Source organism: Triturus cristatus, chromosome 8 (assembly GCF_964204655.1).
Source record: "Triturus cristatus chromosome 8, aTriCri1.1, whole genome shotgun sequence".
Classification (NCBI taxonomy): Eukaryota; Metazoa; Chordata; class Amphibia; order Caudata; family Salamandridae; genus Triturus; species Triturus cristatus.
The window spans coordinates 1,659,831,378-1,659,852,808 of NC_140591.1; the positions used below are offsets into that span (position 1 = coordinate 1,659,831,378).

At 48.6% G+C, this 21,431-nt stretch overlaps 1 protein-coding gene across 4 annotated transcripts in view; it reads left to right on the forward strand.

The window, feature by feature from the left end:
* LOC146808505 (transient receptor potential cation channel subfamily M member 2-like) overlaps nucleotides 1-21,431 on the forward strand; it is a 2,014,188-nt gene that overhangs the window by 844,152 nt on the left and 1,148,605 nt on the right. For all 4 annotated transcript variants that reach the window (XM_085623584.1, XM_085623586.1, XM_085623585.1 and 1 more), the window contains one exon: nucleotides 16,141-16,286. In XM_085623584.1, the coding sequence (XP_085479710.1) occupies nucleotides 16,141-16,286 (146 nt within the window). The remainder of the gene's footprint in view (nucleotides 1-16,140; nucleotides 16,287-21,431) is intronic.

The window sequence follows — 21,431 nt, forward strand, 5'->3', positions numbered from 1 at the left end:
GGAACATACAAAGGCGCCGCCTCGCGCATTGGCTTAGCATGCACTAGATCGCTCTTATCTGATTGAGAGGTGGATGAGTGGCCTTCTGCGGTACACGAATCCGACTGCGTCTCCTCCCCTGCTCGTTGGCGCGCTTTTTCTCTATGGGCCAGCACCGCGTCCCGCAAGGCGAATAGCCGCCGAGCCGTATCAGGAGCCTTAGAGGGAGAAAAAACACCATCATGCAATGCTTTAGCATCCGATGTCACTTCTTCAGGCTCAAAGACACTAGAATATTTCCGAAAAGCAGCAATCACTTCCTCAGCGAAATGGCTCAAAAAATACAATCTCTCTCTATCCTGCCACGACCCCCAAGTATGGAACAATTCATCCACGGACACCTTACCCTTAAGTGCACGGAAGGAAATTTGCCGAAGCTCAGCCATATGCTCAGCCGATAACATGGACCGCGTATCTACCTTACCCGGACCCGGGACAGAATCTTGCGGCCTCGGAGCAGATGCGCCAACATAAGGGGGCGGAGAGCGATCTAGTAAATAAAAATCATCATCAAGATTATTAAGGACAGGATAGAGTGGCTGCCGAACAGCATATTGACCCGAGACTTGCAGCCTACGCTCTTTCTCTTGTCTCTCCGTTTGTTCTTTGTCCTCCCGACGCCTCGCTTCCTGTGCTCGCACATGATCATTCTTCCGTTGTTCTTTATCAAGCAGCGCTTTCTCACGCTTCTCTCGCTCACGCACCTCCTTCACCCACAACCGCACACACTCAAACATATCCTGACGAGCACGCCGCTTGCACATACACTGTTCCACATACTCAATCTTACGTATATCAAACGATCCATACAAAGGCCATCGTAACTCAGGATCTTTTTTAGTATATTTCCTCCATACTGTGCTGTACATTATGGAAGAAAGACCATGCTTCACATACATATCCCTATTAGGAGTCCCCTCTGGGGGAGATGGAGCAGATTCCTCGAGGTTCAACCGGTTTCCAAAACAGCAACACCACTTACGGAGTGCGCTGAAAGCAGGCATGCTCAGAAATAATGCAAAATATGCAATATTATAGAAAAATGGCACTTAATCGTTGCGCCGTTCAAAGTTACACAGCTCCGGAGAAATCTCTCCACATTACCTGCCTATATGTGTTGCAACGCATATATTTTCACAAAGACAAATACAAAATATGACTAGTCATCACAAATCAAACTCAAATAGCCGGACCAGGCTTCAAAAACTCGGAGCAAGTACCGTACACCGGTTCTTACCAATCAAGAGTCCAGATTCCAACTGCCAAGCTCCACAATCGCCCAAACGGCTTTCACGGCAGGACCGACAGAAGAGGTCTCAGTCGAGGACCGGCGCCACCCGGACGGTCAGCTCGGAAGGGAAGGAAGAAAAACCTCGGGATGCCAGGGCTAAAACGCCGCTGGCAGTGATCACGTCCCCGGCCAAGTTCCTCACCTTCGTCGCGACCAGTCCTTCGAGCATCCGAGTCGCCGATGAGCCCCACGTGACGGGCGCCAATTGATGAATACAGGCCCCAGCTAGGCCCGCAGGACACAAGGGTTCGCTCTCCTGTAATGGAATCTATAAGGAAGTTGGCACGGAAACTGCAAAGTACAAAGACAGCATTTATTAACCCTTAAGGGTGGTCCTACAATCCACACAACACTCTTCAGTATTGCATAGAGTAGCACAAAGAACTTGCGTACACGGTCCCCTTTTATACACAACAGAGGGGCTCGTAAGTGGGTGGATACAACATGAGGGCGAAGAACATTACCATTTATGGTCATTTTCGATACTGAATCAATATGTGGGCGGAGCTAACACACTCCTTGAGCCCGCGAAAACATGGTCAAGCAGGGCTAACTGATAACAGATGTGGTCAAGCCTGGGCATGTGCCAGATGGACAAAAGGAGCTATTTATAGACTGTTACTAGGCAGATTACAGGAGCAACTAACACAGAGGTTGGACTCTTCTCGTGGGGAACACGTGGAAGCATGACAATACAAAATGGAGTCCAAACTTCGGTCAACATAACAGAGAAAACATGATCTATAAGAGGGGAATTAATGTCTTTAGTAAATGCTTAATCACATCGTTGTTTCAATTTACAACACGTGTGGTGCCTGCCACGTTGTGCATGCAAATGCAGGGGGGTACCGGTACCCCCCATGTGCACCCTCCATCCCATAAAACACCCTGGGGGCCCGCAACGGGCCCCCACATGTAGACTCCGCATGCTTTTCCATGGCTGCCGCCATGGAAAGGCACGTCACCGCCTGTATCTTGATATGGATGGCTGTGTCTTGCAGACACCGCCACCATATCAAGCCCCTTTTCTGTACGGTCACATATTTGACCGGCGGAAAACCGGCATATGGTCTTTCTGTCCGCCGGGGTCCCCCCGCCATATTAATATGGCGGAGGGGAATGGGAGGCGGGCGGTGAATAATGGCGGGTGGATCGCCACCGCCATACGGGCGGTGGTGATGCGCCCACCATTATAATAGACCCCTTAGTATTCATTTTGTCCTCTTACAGTTTGATGCCCTGTACAGTTTGATGCACCACAACTGTCCAATCGACTATTTGAAATGATCATAAACGCGCTGAATTACTGGATCAGTCTCCGTATCTGGTATGTTTGATCAACCTATCCACCTCTATTCAAGTGCACCAAGAGAGGAATTGACACTATTAACATCATTCCCCCTCCATTATTTTAGATACCTGATACAGTCTATCCTTGACGTTTAGTTGGAATACACCCCTGACGTAGCCATCCCAAGGCCCCATGGGCTTGCCCCATTTGCTTTCTTCAATTTTCGAAGACCCGGTGAGTGAATCATACATTGTCCATATAACGGCATGTATCCACTCACGTTATGAACACCCAATCACCCAGAATTTCTTCTGCAGGCTGTCCAACTCACCATCCTGTCCTGAAGAAGACCCGTCTTTGACATCCTTAAACTTATGCTGTGTGTCGGGGGGTGTGGCCAACTGCCGAGCATGGCGGTCGCTTCTTCGGATAGCTCCGGACCTGGGCCGCAGATATCCTGAATATTACCGTTGCTGGAGGTGCGACCTGCAATCAGGGACCGGGCGCCACGGTGCAGCATTTGTGCCGATCATCGGAGCCGACTTGGGGCTCCCGAGAGGCCCCCGTAGCGGACTGGAGCAAGCGGCGGCGGAGGGGCCTACGGAGCGGCGGCGGAGACCCACGGCGTGCTGAGCTGGTGCGATCGCGGAGCTGCGATACGGTGCAGGCGGCCCTGAGCACATCGGATGAAGGGGGGGTCTGGTTCGGATCGGCGAAGCCCCCGTCGGGACCACGAGTAAGTAACAGGAACAGAACGGGAGGTACGGCGCGACCAGGGGAGCGAGTGCAGGCGGCCTGGAGGAGCGTGAAGAGGGAGCAGGACTACGCGAGAGCCCGGGACGCGGCGCGGCCTACTCGGGCCTGCAGTGTTCAGCACACCTACGTGCAGTAGACACCGCGGGGAGTGAAGGCGGATAGCGGCAGAGTGGTGATGCCAGGGGCGAGCAGGGGAGGAGATCTGGTCACGCAGTGTGGACGGTCCCCGAAGGCAGTGGAGCAGTCTGGAAGGTAGCTGCCAGGCACAGATTGAGCTGAGACAGTGAACAGAGCGTGTACTGTGCTACAGAGATGGGGGGGGGCGTAGCGCGCAGGGTGCTGCCACAGAGAGAAGGCCACACAGGACGCCTGGAGGACTTTGCCCCCAACCTCCCCAGGAGGGCATAGATCAGTGCACCTACTTTGCGACACGCGGCTGCAAGTATCGTGCCCAGAACACAGCATTGGGCACTGAAGACAGGACCAGGGGTCAATCAGCCAGAGCCGGCAATAACAACTGCTTTGGGGATCGAAGGCGGGGCTGGACGGGGTAGTTACGTGGTGAGAGCCCTGGTTGGCACGGCAGACAGCCCAACGGAGGCGGTGGGCGAGGACTCCCCGCAGTGGCAAGGGTTAAGACCCCCAGTAGTCCCATGATGGGGCGAGTGAAGGGCAAGCAACAGGACAGTGAGACGGGCACTGATCGTGTCCCAGACACAGCAGGGGCTATGGATGCTCCCTCGCAGGCCGGTTGTATACGATCTACCAATGCAGTGGAAACGATGGACAAACTGGACTTAATCTTACAGGAAGTGAGAGACTCGAGGAAAGCTTTAGAAACTCAAATCGGTGCCCTCACGACCGTCCTGTCGCTGCTCAGAGCAGATCATACTAAACTCGCTGACAAGGTGAAGGACCATTGAGAGAAAGTAGGTCGCACACCGTTCGTCACACCAGCAAGTTGCCCCAAAGAACTGTGGGAAATGTAGTGGCGACGGCGGGTACGCCTATGCCACAAAAAGTCAATAGAACAGTATGTGTATGCGTTAGCCATCCCTGGACACGTGTTTCGAGGTAGTTGCCTCTCGTCAGCAGGGAGCAGGTCAGTGTAAAGGGGTGCCGTGTGGACTGCCAAATGTAATTAAAAGCAGGTCAAGTACCTCTCCTGGCGCGCAGGTGCAGACTCAAGGCTCGTCAGCCCGCCGGCCGAAGCCGTTTAAATTGAGAGAAAGTAGGTCGCACACCGCTCGTCACACCAGCAAGTTGCCCCAAAGAACTGTGGGAAATGTAGTGGCGACGGCGGGTACGCCTATGCCACAAAAAGTCAATAGAACAGTATGTGTATGCGTTAGCCATCCCTGGACACGTGTTTCGAGGTAGTTGCCTCTCGTCAGCAGGGAGCAGGTCAGTGTAAAGGGGTGCCGTGTGGACTGCCAAATGTAATTAAAAGCAGGTCAAGTACCTCTCCTGGCGCGCAGGTGCAGACTCAAGGCTCGTCAGCCCGCCGGCCGAAGCCGTTTAAATTGAGAGAAAGTAGGTCGCACACCGCTCGTCACACCAGCAAGTTGCCCCACTGAAGGTGAAGGACCATGCTGCAGAGCTGGACGCCCTCTCCCCCCAACAGATCCAGAACACCACCCATATCAAACAACTACAGACCCAGGTCGCCACCCTGATGGAGCGCGTGGAGGATGCGGAAGGGAGAGCGCGAAGGAACAATATCCGCGTCATTGGTATGCTGGAAAGAAGCGAGGGGGCTGACGCTGCCCGATACATGGAGGGATGGCTCAGGGAACACGTCACCTCTGATGGGCTTTCCGATCATTTCTGCATAGAGCGGGCACACAGGATCCCTGCGGGCCGTCCGAAATCGGGGGCTCCGCCACGACCACTCATACTTAAATTGCTCAACTACAGGGATCGGGATGTGCTGGTGCAGAAATCGAGAGACGTGCCCCAAATTAGATTCGAGAACACCATGGTCTCGCTGTACCCCGACTACACAAAGCTGTTGCAGAAGCAGCGCTCCTCCTTCCAGGCAGTTAAAAGGAAGATGACGGAATTGAATCTACAGTATGCCCTTCTCTTTCCGGCGCGGTTATGGATCATTTACGAGCGGAAGACTTATTTCTTTGAAAGCCCCGGTGATGCGGAGGAGTGGCTGGAGGTGATGGAGCTGGAAAGACGATCAAGGACAGCCTCTCAGACTTCGACTTCCACAGTACGAGGAGGTCGAGTGACAGGGCAGCGCAGCTCGCGCAGGCTACGCAGAAGAGATATGCAGCTCCGCCCAACGTCCCAACAGGTGCAGAAAGACAAGGAATCGGCGATCCTTGCGGTTTCCTCCCTCCGAGGCGCGGCGGGGATCGGCGATCTGACTACCTCGGAGGTGGACACCCAGAGATCGGACTCTGATGGGAGTGTGGCCCTGTTTCCTTCGGTGACTCCGCAGACGGCGGACGAGCTGATCCCGTAGCGGATTGGACTGTGCCGTGCATCCGGATCAGAACAGAACAGTAACGTACATGGTTGCTAGCTCCTTAGTGTCCTAATAGTTATAACGGTATTGTATTTGTGGTATACACGGCCCGGGGGATGCGAGACCACCGCAGCACCCCAGAGTCAGAGTATGCACTGGATGGGTAGATTAGGCCACGTACCCCAATATGCGAAAGCCTTGTTTGAATGCTTGTTTGGTTTTTATCTTTTTTGTTTGGTTGGGTGGTTCGGTTTAGTTCTACAATCGGACCGAGTATTGGGTATTGTAGGGGTGGGAACTAGTCCTGGGTTGTGCGCTCTCTTAGGTTGGCACGGCAGGGACCAAGATAGGGCGACCAGGTGGCGGCCAAACTTGGATAAGTGATACACAAGCAGAATAAATACACCGTAATAACGTGGAATGTCCGGGGACTAGGCTCAGTTCAGAAGCGGCATAGGATACACGCACAGCTGCTAAGGCGCAGGGCGCAGATAGTCTAACTACAGGAGTCTCATTTCGTTGCGGTGGAGGTTGGGAAACTTCGTAAAAAATGGAAGGGGCAGGTTTTTTCTACCACATGTTCAGGATTTGCGCGAGGTGCCACAATATGGGTCAGGCATGGAGTGCCCTTTACGCCGGTGGAGCAAAGAGTGGATCAGCAGGGGAGGTACATCCTAGTGCGGGGTACCCTGGATGGCAGGTCAGTAGTACTGGGCTCTATATATGCGCCGAACTCAGAGCAGGAGAGGTTCCTGGGAGCACTGTCGGTCGCCTTGGCTGGATGGGAGGGTCACCCATGGATACTCGGAAAGGGACTGCAACTCCGTGATGAATGTGGCGCTTGACAGGTCGCATCCACCCCTACATCGGGCAGGGGTCTGCAAGCAGGCGGCTGCGCTGTGTGGATGGGCAGAGGGATGGGGGTTGTGCGATGTTTGGAGGATGAGGCACCGAACCCATAGGGAATACTCCTTCTATTCACCAGTACACATGCTACACACGAGAATTGATAGGATATACTGATCAAATAACATCGCGATGCAGGTGATGGATGCCACTTACTTGGCGAAATCTTTTTCAGATCACAATCCGCTGGAATTGGTGATCGAGTGGGGGAGGATACCCACCCCAGTGCCTACATGGTGGTTGTGGCCCCAAATGCTAGAAGACTCAGTATTTCTCTCCGCTATATTGGACACTATTCAGCATTATTTTACTGAAAATAGCAACACGGCGTCTTCTAGATTAATCGAGTGGGACGCTTTTAAAACAGTGATCCGTGGGAAGGCAATAGGGGTGACGGTGGGTGTGCGACAAGAGGTTCATAAATCCCTTATGGAGGTAGAAGACAAGCTCAACAAGCTAGAGCAGGAAGCCGTGCAGAGCGCCGATAAGCGGGCACCCCTGCAGGAGGCTAGAATTAGACATGCTGAACTCCTGGAATCACTCAGGGTCATAGACCATTGTAGGTACATGCAACTGTGCCACGCAGAGGCGGACAAGGCGGGGACCCTGCTGGCAAAATTGTTGAGGGACGACCTTCCTAGCGTGGTTATCAGTGAGGTCACTGCCACCACAGGAGAAGTGGTGTCTACCCAGGGAGAGATAAATGAGGCTTTCCGGCAATATTATGAGCGACTCTACAGTGAACCTGGGGATGTACGGGACGCAGACATAGATGAGTTTTCAACTACGGCACCCTGTCCCCGGCTATCGGCAGACGCGCAGAAAGGATTACTAGGCCCCATTACGAAATCAGAAATTAAAGCAGCCATCAAGGGCCTCCCAGGAATAAAAACCCCGGGAGGGATGGTCTGCCAGCCGAATTTTATGCTACCTGCGCGGACATACTGGTGCCACAGTTGGAAATTTTATATAAAGAAGCACTGGAAAAGGGAAGCCTGCCCCTCACTACGGCACAGGCGCTGGTGGTGTCGCTTCCAAAGCCGGGCAGGGACCCCACCGATATGGCCAGTTATCGCCCGCTATCATTGCTAACGACGGAGTATAAAATACTGAGTAAAGTGCTGGTGAATAGACTCCTGCCGAACTTGCATAAACTGATTCATATGGATCAGACGGGTTTTTTACCTGCGCGAAGTACATCATTGAACACGAGGAAATTGCACCACTTGCTTGCGGTGGCCCCGAAGCACTATGATTACACGGGTTGTATCTCACTTGATATGCGACAAGCATTCGACTCTATTAAATGGGACTACATATTCTAGGCCCTAGGAAGTTTCGGTTTGCCAGACGAATACGTCTGGTGGATCCGCCTCCTCTACAACGCCCCTACGGCGAGAGCGCGAACGGGAGGGCACATATCGGCAGAATACCAGATACGCAGAGGGACGAGACAGGGGTGCCCGCTGTTGCCGCTTATTTTTATAATAGCACTAGAACCTATGGCGTTGAGGATTAGGGAGGAATTAGGGGAAATGGGGATTAGAGTGGGACGTACCACGCACTTGATATTGGCGTATGCAGATGATATTGTCTTATACTTGCGCGACCTCCGTACACCGGTGGACGCCATGGCAGCGATGTTTCAGCGCTTTAAGCAGGTGTCTGGGCTAGCTATTAACCCAACAAAATCGATGGTGTTTCACTTTAAGGAACAGGCGCCCATGCGGGACTTCTTGTTTGGCTCACTACAGTTCAAGGTGGCACCCCATACGTTTAAGTATCTAGGCATCCAAGTTTATCGGTCCCAGGCAGACATGATAGAGGGCAACCTGCACAGAGCCCTTAGGGCCTTACGGGCTAGCATTACCTTTTGGACTGCTTTGCCACTGTCAGTGGCAGGCAGGGCGGCAATAGCAAAAATGGCGGTCCTCCCAAGGCTGCTTTATTACTTTACAAACATACCACTTCTGCTCCCGGGCACCACTTTCAAACCAATGAACACACTACTAATCGACCTTATTTGGGGGACAGGTAGGCGGAGAATCAGCCTTAAGAAGCTGCAACGCAGCACTGCTGGAGGCGGTCTGGGAGTGCCCGATCTTAGAGCTTATTTCTATGCCTGTCAATTGCAGTGGCTGGCCTTCTGGACTGCAGGGTGTAACCTACAGGAAATAGGAATGACTGAGCAGGATGTTGACAGAGGGGCCCTACACACCCTCCTGTTACCGCACAGTAGAATTCCGCGGGATCTCCCCCCCCCTTTTGCGCATGGCGTTGCGCTGCTGGAGGTCAGCCCTGCAGTACACTGGAACCTCCCCTGCGTACGCCGGGAATATACCTCTGCTCGGTATACCTTTACAAGATGGACGCCTGACGTCGCGCAGGCTGGCGCCTTGGTTGGATGTGGCGGTCAGCACAGTGGCGGACCTTTTCGGAGACGGGGTATTAATGGATCACGATAATTTCGTGAGAGAAACCGGAGCTCCAGACCACCGCTATCTCTTACACGCAGCATTAATGCAATACGTATGAACACATTGGGCCCCACAAAGACAAGAGCCCTCCACGAATTACCTGGTAAAAACACTGTACTATATGGGGAGGGGGCGGCACCTTATTAAATGGCTCTATGTAGGGTTGCGTTCTCATACACAAATAGACTTGACACCGCTGCGCACAGCATGGGAGGGTGATATAGGCTGAGCCTTAGAAGACAAGGAATGGGAGAAGGTAGTGGAGCACCCGAAGAAGGTATCAAGGAATGCGAGGTTCAAGTACATCCAAACCATGATTTTACACAGGGCGTATCTCACACCGCGCAGATTAGACAAGATGTACCCAACTACACAACATCATTGCCCCAGATGTCGACAAGAGGGAGCAGACCTTATACATACGATATGGTCCTGCAACAGAATTGGAGGGTATTGGGACTCGATCAGACGCCATACGGCGGAGATTACACATAGGGAGATACCCGCTACAATAGAGAGCTGCATATTGGGATTAAGGAAGAAGGCTTCCAAATATAAAGTACAGAACAGATTTGTGAATTTAGCACTCCTATTGGCGGTGCGGGCGATCACTGTGAGATGGAAATCAAAAACCCCGCCCACAATACATGCATGGCACGCCGAAGTGGTGAGATGGGGGGGAGCAGAAAGTGCAGCATTGAGACGGGAGGAGGCGAGAGGGCTACGGAGGACTCCTATTGCGATGGAGTGGGATGTCATGTTAGAGGCGGGTCGAGCCATGGACGTAGACTTTACTACACCTAATAACAATACACAGGATAGTGCATAAGGTCAGGATACGGGCAGACAAATATAAAAAGTAAGGAATTTGCAAAGTGTATGGAGTATGAAGCAATTATGTACAGGCCGACAAGGACAACGGGAGATGTGTATGGGCCCAGGACGAAGGGGAGGGGGGAGGGAATGCTAAGATTGTGGGTTATATGTTATTTGTAGAGTCGAACAATTTGGTAAGCAATTGCAAGAGCAAAGAACAGCTGAGGAACGCAGACTTGATGTTAATTAACGATACCAGTCTTGTGATAGAAGTATGCTGCAATGTCACGCCACTATATGACACATGCAAATTGTAAAAATCAATAAAATTATGTTTAAAAAAATAAATAATTTATGCTGTGTGTCAGGGTCGAAACGTCAACGGTTGTTTGTCCTTCCATGCTCCAACAGGCCCGCTAGCATGCAAATCTGTATAATTCGAGTATCGAGCTCGCAGCATTGTTCTCCAAATTTAAAATTGGAGCGGTTTTTCAAAAAGTTTTTATTGTCCATATATGTACAGTATTTTGTCACGTTTGTGATTAATACACAAATTGTGTCACTTTGTCACCACACTCATTATGTCACTTTAATCACGCTCACATGCGCTGTTTTATCAATTCAATTTCCGGACAGCCTTTCTTGTTTGTTGTGGTAATTCTTGACCTTTTTTCTGAACAAATTGAAAATACAAAGTAAAATATTACCTTTTTCATGAATAACATATTTTGTTTGTTCTTTTGCGTGTGTTCAATGGTTATGTGTACTGGAGAAGACTTGTCTGGTGGAATCCAAGGCTGGATTCAAGACGAGACGAACCTGTAAGCAGCGAAGACAGAGTCGGTGCCACCTGAAGGTGACCAGGGGACACTGAGGAGCAATGTCCACCGATGTTGGATGCTTCAGGAGAGATAACTGTGCCCTTGTCACTGCAGCTGTGGGGCCCAGGTGACGCTGAAAAAGCCCAAGAGCCATCCACGAGCTGTCCCATGAAGGGTGTCCAGAACCAGGGGGTCAGTGTCCGGCGGGAGCACCAACACTCTTTGACAGCAGCAAATGGAGTGATATGCGATGCAGGAGCAACATTGGGACCAGCAAGATCCAAGGGACTCACCACAAGCAGGGGAGTCAGAGTAGGTCCTGAAGAGCAAACAGGGTAGCCCCCGGAGTCAAAGACCCTCAAGAGGACCCACAGGCCAGAGGCACAGGAGTCGCATGAGAACCTCGAGCAGCTCACCAAGATGGAAGGCTTACAGTGCAGGAGATGCTGAGAAGAGGCTGTGCTTGGCAGGGAGAGGTGCTGAAGGCTGGAGCTGCTTGTAGCCCACAGATCTCTGGAGTGCAGAGCCAACAAGCCATGGCAACAGCAAGTTGACACAGTGCACAAGGGTTTTGTCCCAGCGGTTCCGACGAGGGATACTGGCCTCAAACTTGGTGAGAGGACAGTTCAGGCCTCGAGGGAGTTTTCAAATCACCACCTGTGTTGCTGAGCCTTTTGAAGTCCATGAGACGTCAGGAGCAACACACCAGTCAGCTTTGTTGCAGTGCCTGCAGATGCAGGGGAGTGACTCCTTCACTCCAAGGGAGATTACTTCAGGTGTCCTTGATTCCCATGGGTCTGGAGAAGAACCTGGAAGAACCACAGGCCCAAACAACGAAGAAGACTCTTCAAAGCAGTCTGGTGGCACTGGCAAGCGCCCACACGCCAGCCCAATACACTAAGTCCTGTCTGGGAGGAGGTTACACCTCCCTGTTACAGGAAATGTATTGTTCTACCTTCCCCTGCTCGTGCTCAGCTCATTAGCAGGAGGGCAGAATTGTGTCTGTGGTCAGCAGCAGCAGTAGCTTGCTCTTAAACCCTGAAAGGCTGGTACAGGATTACAGGGGGTACCCCAAGGGAGCCCCTAAGTACATTGGATCCTACATCCAAACTGGAATCAGATTTGGGGTGGGATTCCAACATGTTTGATACCAAACATGATCGGTTTTGGTGCAGCCAATATATAGTTAGACATCTTGTGAATGACTTGATGTCCACTACATGTATAAAATGGCTGACTGCAATTACAAAGCCCAGAGTATCGACTCTGAGGTTTGTAAGGGTGTCCTTCTTTATGCAGGGACACCCTCACACTTATAACCAAGCACACTGACATCAGGACTGAAGAGCCTGCCATAGGGGTGACATAGGTTTTAAGTGTGTAGTGACCTCAGATATAAGGAAACCTATATCTGTCGTGAGGGATGCAAGCACCAACTCACAAAGGCTGCAATGGCAGGCCTGTAGTCACAGTTTAAGTGGACTCCCATGGGTGGCATAATAGATGCTGCACCCCATGAGAGACCCCTGGTGTACCTCTGGCCTGGGTACCTCAATACTATATACTAGGGACATATAAGGCTGCACCAGTAACCAATTGTGAATGTATCAAAGTACTTACCAATGTCAAACTTAGGGAGAAAGCACAGCAACTAGGCTCCTGATTAGCAGGATCTCAGTCAGACTAGGTCTTAAAACAGACTAATACCAGCAACAAGTGGGGGTAACCATGAGAGCAGATCCTACTTTCCTAAAACTATCCATCAAGGGAAGGCTAATTCAGGTGTGTTGCGGATCACAAGTGGTGTCTCCATCCGGAGGTGGTTCAATGACTCTTTCGGCAGTGGGGAGAGCCTTGGTTAGATCTGTTTGCCTCTGAAGAGAAAGCTCAATGTCAGCAGTTTTGCACATTGGAGTTTCTAAGGCGGCTCATGCTCGGTGCCCCTTGGCGTCATGAGTGGGGCCCAGGCCTCCTGTACGACTTTCCACCCATACTGCTCCTGCCCAGAGTTCTCATGAAGATCAGGAGCGACCGGGCACAAATCATTCCTGAGCTCTGGACTGGGCACGGAGAGTTTGGTATCCCGAGCTTCTGGCAATGAGCATCGATCCTCCGATTAGGCTTCCCCTTCGGGAGGATCTTCTGTCGCAGCAGTAGGGGAGGGTCCTCCACCCGAACCTGTCCACTCTCCACCTCTGTGCGTGGAGACTGATTGGCAACAGTTGACAGCTTTCGAACTTCCTGCCAAAGTCTGCAAAGTTATTCTGGCAACCAGGCGCCCCTCTACAAAGTTGGTATGCGCCTGCAGATGGACACCCTATCTACATCTCTGTCAGATATTCTCCTGTTTATCCTCTCTTCGGCCCAGCAAGGGCCTGCACTGGGAATTCAGAAGGGCAACCTTTCGGCTCTTTCTTTTTTCCTTTGGTTACCTGACCAGCCATCATTTTTTAAATCTCCTCTTGAGCAGAGATTTTTGAAGGGGTTAACCCACTTGTTTTGCCCTTCCCCTTTTATTATGCGACAGTGTGACCTTAATTTGGTTCTCACCTTCTTGATGCGTGCATCATTTGAGCCGCTGCACAACTGCTCTCTCCGGCTGCTCACTATCAAAACAGCTTTTTTATTGGCATAACCTCTGCCAGGATGGTGAGCGAATTGCAAGCACCAATATCACAGCCTCCTTACCTGGCAGTCTTTCCGGACAAAGTAGTGCTCCGCACTAGGGCATCTTTTCTGCCTTAGCTGGTAAAACCCTTCCATCTGGGTCAGTCCGTTACTCTGCCCACTTTCTATGCGCCTCTGCACCATTCCAAGAAAGAGGAGCATCTCCAGCGCCTGGACCCAAAAAGAGCGTTATCATTCTACCTTGATCTCACCAAAGAGTTCCATTTGATGACCAACTCTTTATAGGGTACGTGTTAGCAAAGAAGTGGCGCGCTGTCCAAAAGAGGACAATATCAAGCTGGGTCATCCTCTGCATAAAAATATGCCACGCCTTGGCAAAGAAGGATCCTCTTGAAGGCCTAGGGCCCATTCAACCAGGGCTAAGGCAGCCACTATGGCTCTTCAGTGTTATGTCCCAATTCATGACATCTGCCAAGCAGCCGAGTGGGCATCTCTGCACATGTACGTCACACACTATTGTCTGGATTCTCAGGTTCACAGAGTGCATGTTTGGCTGCTCTGTCCTACAGGATTTCTTGATTTGAAACTTTCCCGCAGTCCCAAGTATTGCTTGGCTATCTGTTCAAAGGTAAGGTATCTGCGGCTAGATGTCTCTATCAGATGAGCAAGTTACTGTCCTTCAGTAACGCCTTATCTGGTAGAGACATGATCTAGCAGCAGAATCCTTACCGAATGCACTGCGGATTAGTTTTAAGTGTCAGGGTTTTCTAATTCAGGGCCCTGGTTGTCTATTATAACACACCATGGTCAGTCACTTAATTGCTCCACGCTTATGGTTTGGAAAGTTATTAAAAGTACTGACTCCAGCGCGCCGGAGTGGTAGCTATATAGATGACACCGACGTCACGACGGTCGGCAAACACGACGCCACCTGCCGGCTCTCAGGGGTACTGCTATAAAAAATCTTCCGGATCCAGCCTAGCGCCTGGAAGTTTAAAGGGAATGAATCTGAGGCTAGATTAAGTCTCTACCAGATAATGCGATACTGAAGGTAAGTAACTTGTCCATTCCCACTCCAGGCTTTGCAACAGTCGGGAAAGCGTTGAAATTTGGTGGGGTAAAATTTACTATTCCCACTCCAGTCTGCAACAGTAGGGAAACAGTTGAAATTCAGAGGGGTTCATTTACTATTTCCACTCTAGTGTGTACAACAGTAGGGAAGGTACCTCACTTCAAACACATAACATATTTCAATAGATGTGAATACCATATGTGAATTTAGTGGCTATACCCATGGAGGAGATCCAGAATGACAGGTAACTTTTAATATTCTCCTTACTTTTCTACCTGTGATTTAACTGCCACCTTTGGTCCCTCTGTCTTTGATCAGCGTATCATCCATCAACCACCTCACTTTCTCTGCCCACATTTTAATTCTCACCTTTTACTGGAGATTACAACTTCTGATTCTGTATCGTACCCAACATATTCACTCCGTTAACACTGCATGCCCCTTTGCATTGACTTTCATCCTCTCTTGTTTTGCCTATTGAAACGCCCACCTTAATGGGCTTGCCGTGATTCTCTCATCTGACTCTAGTACACTTTGCTGTATCCTCAAACTCCTGCTTTTTATTCTCTTGTTTGCTTCAGAAATGATCTAGAAATTGTAGTAAGCTTAGCCTCACAGCTATGAACTGTAGGGATTTCATGCTTTTTCAGCAATGTCAAAGACCTCTGCTGTACTCATAGCCTTGCTGTTAACTGTCCGCCTTAACAGTGCGCATGACTTGTGTGACCTTCTTTCTTTTTCACTGAATAAAAGCCACCAAATCAAACCATATCACTTATTCCTCTCTTCTACAAGGATTGCGCCTGGAAGGAGCAAGAGCATTAAACCTCCCCCATGATTTCCCTTTCATTTGCCCTCTTTGCCCCATGCCTAAATCCTTCTCTCTGTAAATCTTTTCTCTAATCTTTCCACTTGTTCACCACCATACTTCCTTCTATGCCTCCTCGTACAAACAGTGAGTTCCTTCCTTTCCCCCTTTCGAGTCAGACCTTTATCCTCACACAATTCTGGGTTGTGCAACTCATATAGGAGGACAATGTTCAGTATTCCTGTGGTAGTCCCCATTCTGACTGAAGGAACTCTGGTTCTGGAGGTACACCTGCACTAGGGAATGCCACGCTCTAAATATCAGCAATACCGCAGACTTCATGAAAAGGACCTTAGTCATCAACACTAAATCAACACTAATTCCACCACTAAGGAGTATCCAGTTTCAAGTAAAATATGTATTACCTCTGGTCTTCTTGCACAACTCTCTCCTTAGGACATCTTTCACCCACTGGCGCTTCCAAGCACTCTGGTTTGTTCTGGCTGACCATCACCTAGACAAGTAAGAGTGCTGTGATGCCTCGCCAGTGACAGTTGTGTACCCAACCAATTTTGGATGTCTCTGGGTCTACTCTAGATTGGGTTTGTTGTTAAGGTTGTTGTTTAATTTTTCACATATTGTTATTTTATTTGCCTCCTTATGCTTGAAATTTACAAATGTTAGCATTAATATCAGTGTTATTTGGACTGGCTTGACCACTTTCCCAGGTTTTAATGTTCTTTATGCTGATTTTAGGTGTTTTCTCAGAGTGCTGCAGAGACAATCAATTGAGTGCTGAGCAGCTCTTAACTCGAAAGTCCAAAGCCTGGGATAACACCACCTGCCTGAAGCTGGCTGAGAACGCTGAAGCCATGAGTTTCATGTCAAATGGAGGAGTGCAGGTGGGTGAGGGCATCCAGTTCACTGGTTCCTTGAAATCTGTGGTGTCTTTTTGTGTATGTATATAGTGAACCTAGCTGCAAAGTCACAACGTGGTATATAAAAGAAGGGTAAACAGTGCAAATGAGATTGGGCAAGGGAAGGGAGCCATAGAGAGTTGCAATTAAAAATAAGGGGTAAGCAGGGAGATAAGAAAGAGTGGGGGCAGATGGTGTCCAGCTCTAGAGAAGTGGCAGAAGTAGAAGCAAGCTAAAGTGCGTATCAGGGCAGATGGCTACAAGAGGGAAAAAGGTAGGGTCAGGATAAGGGAACCAATGAATAGTACAGTTCAGCAGGGGGTTTCTAGATGTGCGTAATGTGAGGCAGTGGTGTAGATAGGTAAGGGATGAGGCAGATAACCACTTCCTCTTGTCTACTTACCCTTTTCAAGCTCTCTTTCTCTGTCTATTCATATGCTGTCTCAAGTTTCACAGATTTGAGTTGTCTCATATTAATACCCTGCCTGCGACTGTCCTCTGCTGTCTTACACTACCATAGTAATGCACCATCTCAGAGCAGACAAATGCTAACCTGCACAATTAATTAAATAATGATCTTGGATTTTTTAGCACTCACAAATGTTAAGAGGGGTTGTGTAATTCAGCTCTTCTCTGTGGTCAATTCCCTTTTTTGTGTAAAACCTACACATGTTCGTTCCTGAAGGAGCCAGGACCCTTCTCACAAAGGAGAAACAACCTTTACAACGCATAATTTACAACGCATGCATTTACAACGCAAGTCATTACAACGATGCATTGTTACATCGCATGCCATTCCAAAGCAAGTCGTCACATCGACTTGCGGTAGGGGCGGAAGGTGTTGGATTTGTTGGATTTTCAATCCAATACCTTCCCTACTGTTGCACACACTGGAGTTGGAATAGTAAATGATACTATTCCAAATGCCAGCGCCTCCCCTACCGCATGTGGTTGTAATGACATGCGTTGTAATGGCATGCGATGTAACAGCGCGTTGTTGTAACGACTTGCGTTGTAAACTGCGTTGTAAAGAGTGCTATTCCTCACAAAGGACATATGGCTTTTGAATGCGGTCCTTCATGGTGGGTGTCCCACAGAGCCCTTGGTACCCTTCATTCCTTCTTCCACAGGATATATTAAATGTCCCCCATATTCAGCCCCTGTGTTAAGTGTGCACCTGCACATGGAAGTATGTTAGAGTGAAAAGGCAATTCTCTTTTGCATGGAAAGTGTACTACTCAAATTTTGTTTAAGTAAGTTGCACATTATGGGGCATATATATATTGATTCTAGGCCTGCTTTTGGTAATTAACCAATATTAGTCTAACTTTTAGAAAACACACAGGGCCTGATTATGAGTGGGTCCGTTAATTCCGACCCATACTTATGGGTCAGAATTCTGAGTTGTAAGGTATTTAACGTATCCAATAATTATCGGATGCGTTAAATAACTCAACCTTTGTTCAATTTCGGAAGGTCAAACCTACTGAAATTTAATTGGGGAAAGGCATTCAGTAGTTACCATATCATGCAGATTTTAGTGTGTTAAACACCAAAATCTCCATGTTATTCCCACAAACTGGTAATGGGTGTTATTGATCACACCTAAACTCATAATAAAGCCCTAAGTCTGCATGTGCCTAAAATGTGCGAGAATTTGTTGTGCGATATGCATATTTGTACACAGGTCCATCTTTAGGGCAGTGATACCGGTGCAGCCACACTGGATGTTAACTAGTGGAGAGGGACGCTGACCTCAGGGGGTTTGGGGGGGCACTGTTTTTAGCAATAACTTATAATTGGAGAGACGAGGGGCACTTTTGCCGATGGTAGTGAGAGAATCCGAGCAGGAGGTCATGGGATGTGGAGGCGCCAAAAATGATTGTCATACCGGGTACCACCAGCCCTATTTGTACAGTGCTATGCAAAATTATAGACACAGCTTGATATGCACAGTGTTGAATTGTCTCCCATTTCTCCGTTGATGTTCAGCGTTCTTCTTGTTCCCATCTCGGTTTGTGCTGTATAAATATCAACTCCTACATATATTTTTACAGGTGAAGACTTCCCTGAGAATTAGAGATCAAACATGTCAATGAAATTGGGAAGAGATCATGAGTAATGGGGTTGTATTTTATAATGAAAAGTGGAATTGGTGAATGGCAGCCTTCCAACAGAAGCAGTGCTGTCAGACAATAATGGCTTTCAACAAGACTGGCAAAGGATGAGAAAATCCTTTGTACCCACTCCCATTTTTAATTTTAAATGTTTTACCTTGTATTGTAATGAGAGTCTACCCACTATGAAGAAAGAGCTGCTGTCATATACTGTCTCAAGAAGAGACAGGGAGACCTTAAACATCACATTCTGGAGGGGTGTCCTGGCTTAGTGCTTCTACATGGTTCATCCAGCTAGTTATTAATGTAGTCCTGCACTGTGGGGACAACAATGATGGATTAGTAGGGTAGTAGGGATACCTAGAACTTCGCCTTCCAGGACATCGAAGTTGAAATTGTGCCATAAGCACAAAAAATCTAAATGGGACACATGCTCATTCCAGCACTCAAATTCTGGTGAGTAGTTGTAATGTTTTCACTCGAAGGGCCAGTGTCTATTGATTCCATGCCTTTCCCACATATGTGCCTGGTGTGCCCCAGATTTCGCAGGCCATCGTTCACCCTGCAGCACAAAGTGGCCTCATGCAGGCCATGCTGCAAATTTTCCAGATACTACTGGCTGGCTTTGCCATGCCTTTTGGTCCCCCCAGTGAATTCCTGGCATTTCAGTTTGCCAGTTGCACCCATTCGGAAGATAGGCATTGGTAGGTGCCTGAGAATGGGTGCCATTTGAGATGTCATCAGTGATATCACTGACCATGTCATGAATGATGTAATATGTGACGTCATCAGCAGTGCATTGGGGGGGCGCGAGTTATAGTTAGCTGAACTAACTATAACGGGCCGAATTTCACTGGTTTTGTACAACTGAAATGTCCAACTAAATATAACGTCTGTGAACCCTGTGTTTTTTTCAGTGAATTTCTAAGGTTTTTTAAAGGCTAATTTCTAACTATACCGTCCCTGAAACCTATGTTTTTTTCAGTGAATTTCAAAGGTTTTTTAAATGCTTATTTCTAACTATGCCTACAGAGGTAGGACATGTGCAGAAAGAGACAGAAAGGTGCAGAAAGAAGCAAGAAAAATGCAGTAAGAGGCTACAAAAATCTAGAAAGACGAAGAAAAGTGCAGAAAGAAGCAAGAGATATGCAGTAAGAACCAACAGAAGTGCAGAAAGACGCCTTGTTGCAAAGTCATCTTGTGCCCCCAACTTTTTGCTGACTGGTACTGGTGGTAACTGACTCTGACTAACCAGGCCCGGAGCCAGTGCTATGCGAAAAGACACTTAGAATATAGTGAAAACACCTACATACACTAGGGTACACTATGGGTTGGGGTACCCCTGTGATTGGCATGGCCTCCTCTGTAAGGCCCCAGTATATAATAGGGCAGGGGGATTAAAACTACCTCTTAGAACACAGAAACAGCCTGTTAAAGTGTGTCTAAGGCTCGCCATTGCAGAGCCTGTGTGCAGTCGTCTGCTGCCATGCTGACTGGTCGCCCCACCCGCAATTATTTATTTTCTGGCCAGATTATATAGTAAACTATCGGCCAGGATTCGTTATGGCCAAGCGGGTGAATGCACTGATGATATCGAGGTCAAATCTGGTATCAGACAAGGCTGCGTCCTTGCCCCACTGCACTTTTCTCTTTTTATTAATGGCATGGACTCAGAATTGAGATTGGTCTCCGCTGATGCACCTCAAGCCGAGGGCCAAGCCATTCCTGTATTGCTCTACGCAGACGATACTGTTTTATTATCTAGAACTCCAGTGGGTCTGCAGAGACTAATGGATAGTTTTTTCAGTTTTATCCAGGGGAGGAAATTAAAAATCAACAACTTCAAGACGTTTATTATGGCTTGTGGCAAGAAAATAAAAAACCTGAGATCTTTCCAGTTTGTGGACCAAAAGATACAAGTGGTGGATACATTTTGCTATTTAGGCATCACTTTTAGTAGTAATGGCATGTGGGCACAGGAGATTCGTAACGTTAAGGCCAAGATGGGCAAAGCCATTTCTGGTGTTTTTAAATTCGCCTCTAAATTAGGAAGCCGGCGTCCTTGTGATATGTTGCACATTTACCGCCTTAGATGTGTTTCTGTGGCCCTCTATGGATCAGGGGTTTGGGGTCATTGTCGCCATGGAGACCTCCAGGTGGAGGAAAATAGCTTTTTAAAGAGGCTTCTTTGTCTCCCAACGTCAGCCTCTACTGGACTGTCCCACCTTGAGGTTGGGCTGGAATATCTGACTGACCTTACGGGGTTAGGCCCTCTAATGACCTGGAGATCGATTTGGGCTAAGGAGGAAACTGGTTTCACTAGGAAAATTATCCAAGATTGCCTCCATTTGGATAAATATAACCAGATCCCATGGCTTAATTACGTGATCTTATCCTATAGAGAGATATTCGATATGAATGTTTTGGTGGACCCTGCCAGGGCTGTAGATTCCTCAAAAAAGGAGCTAAAACTTATTTACTTGGGGATTAAATCCAAAGTGCGTAGAGACATAACTTGCACGTTGGCTACTCACCAATTTTATTATTCCCTTAACAAGGCAAGTTTAGGTTTCGCCAAGTACCTAAAAGTGGTCACCAAACAATCTCATCAGTTCGTCCTTACCAGACTACGTCTAGGTATTGCCCACATTTTAGTGGCCTTTCCGTTGATTAATAATTACACGGTAATGCCCTGTCCTTGTGATGGGACATCGAAGCAGAGCACTGAGCACTTTCTGCTTCTTTGCCCCCTGTATTTATATCTCCGAATTGCCTATCTTAAACCCCTCTTTAAAAAATATTCAATGTTTAATGTCAGATCTGTGATGAGCCTTCTTTTTGCACTTGACGAACCGGATGTATGCTTTTTTACAGCGACCTTTATTTTGCAATCTGTGTCCGTCAGGAAAAGTATGATCTACTGAAATTACATGTGAAATGATACTTGCAGATGTTGTCCATTTGGCTCACCACCCCTTTCTGCCCCATTTTCTTTCTGTTAACTGAATGTATT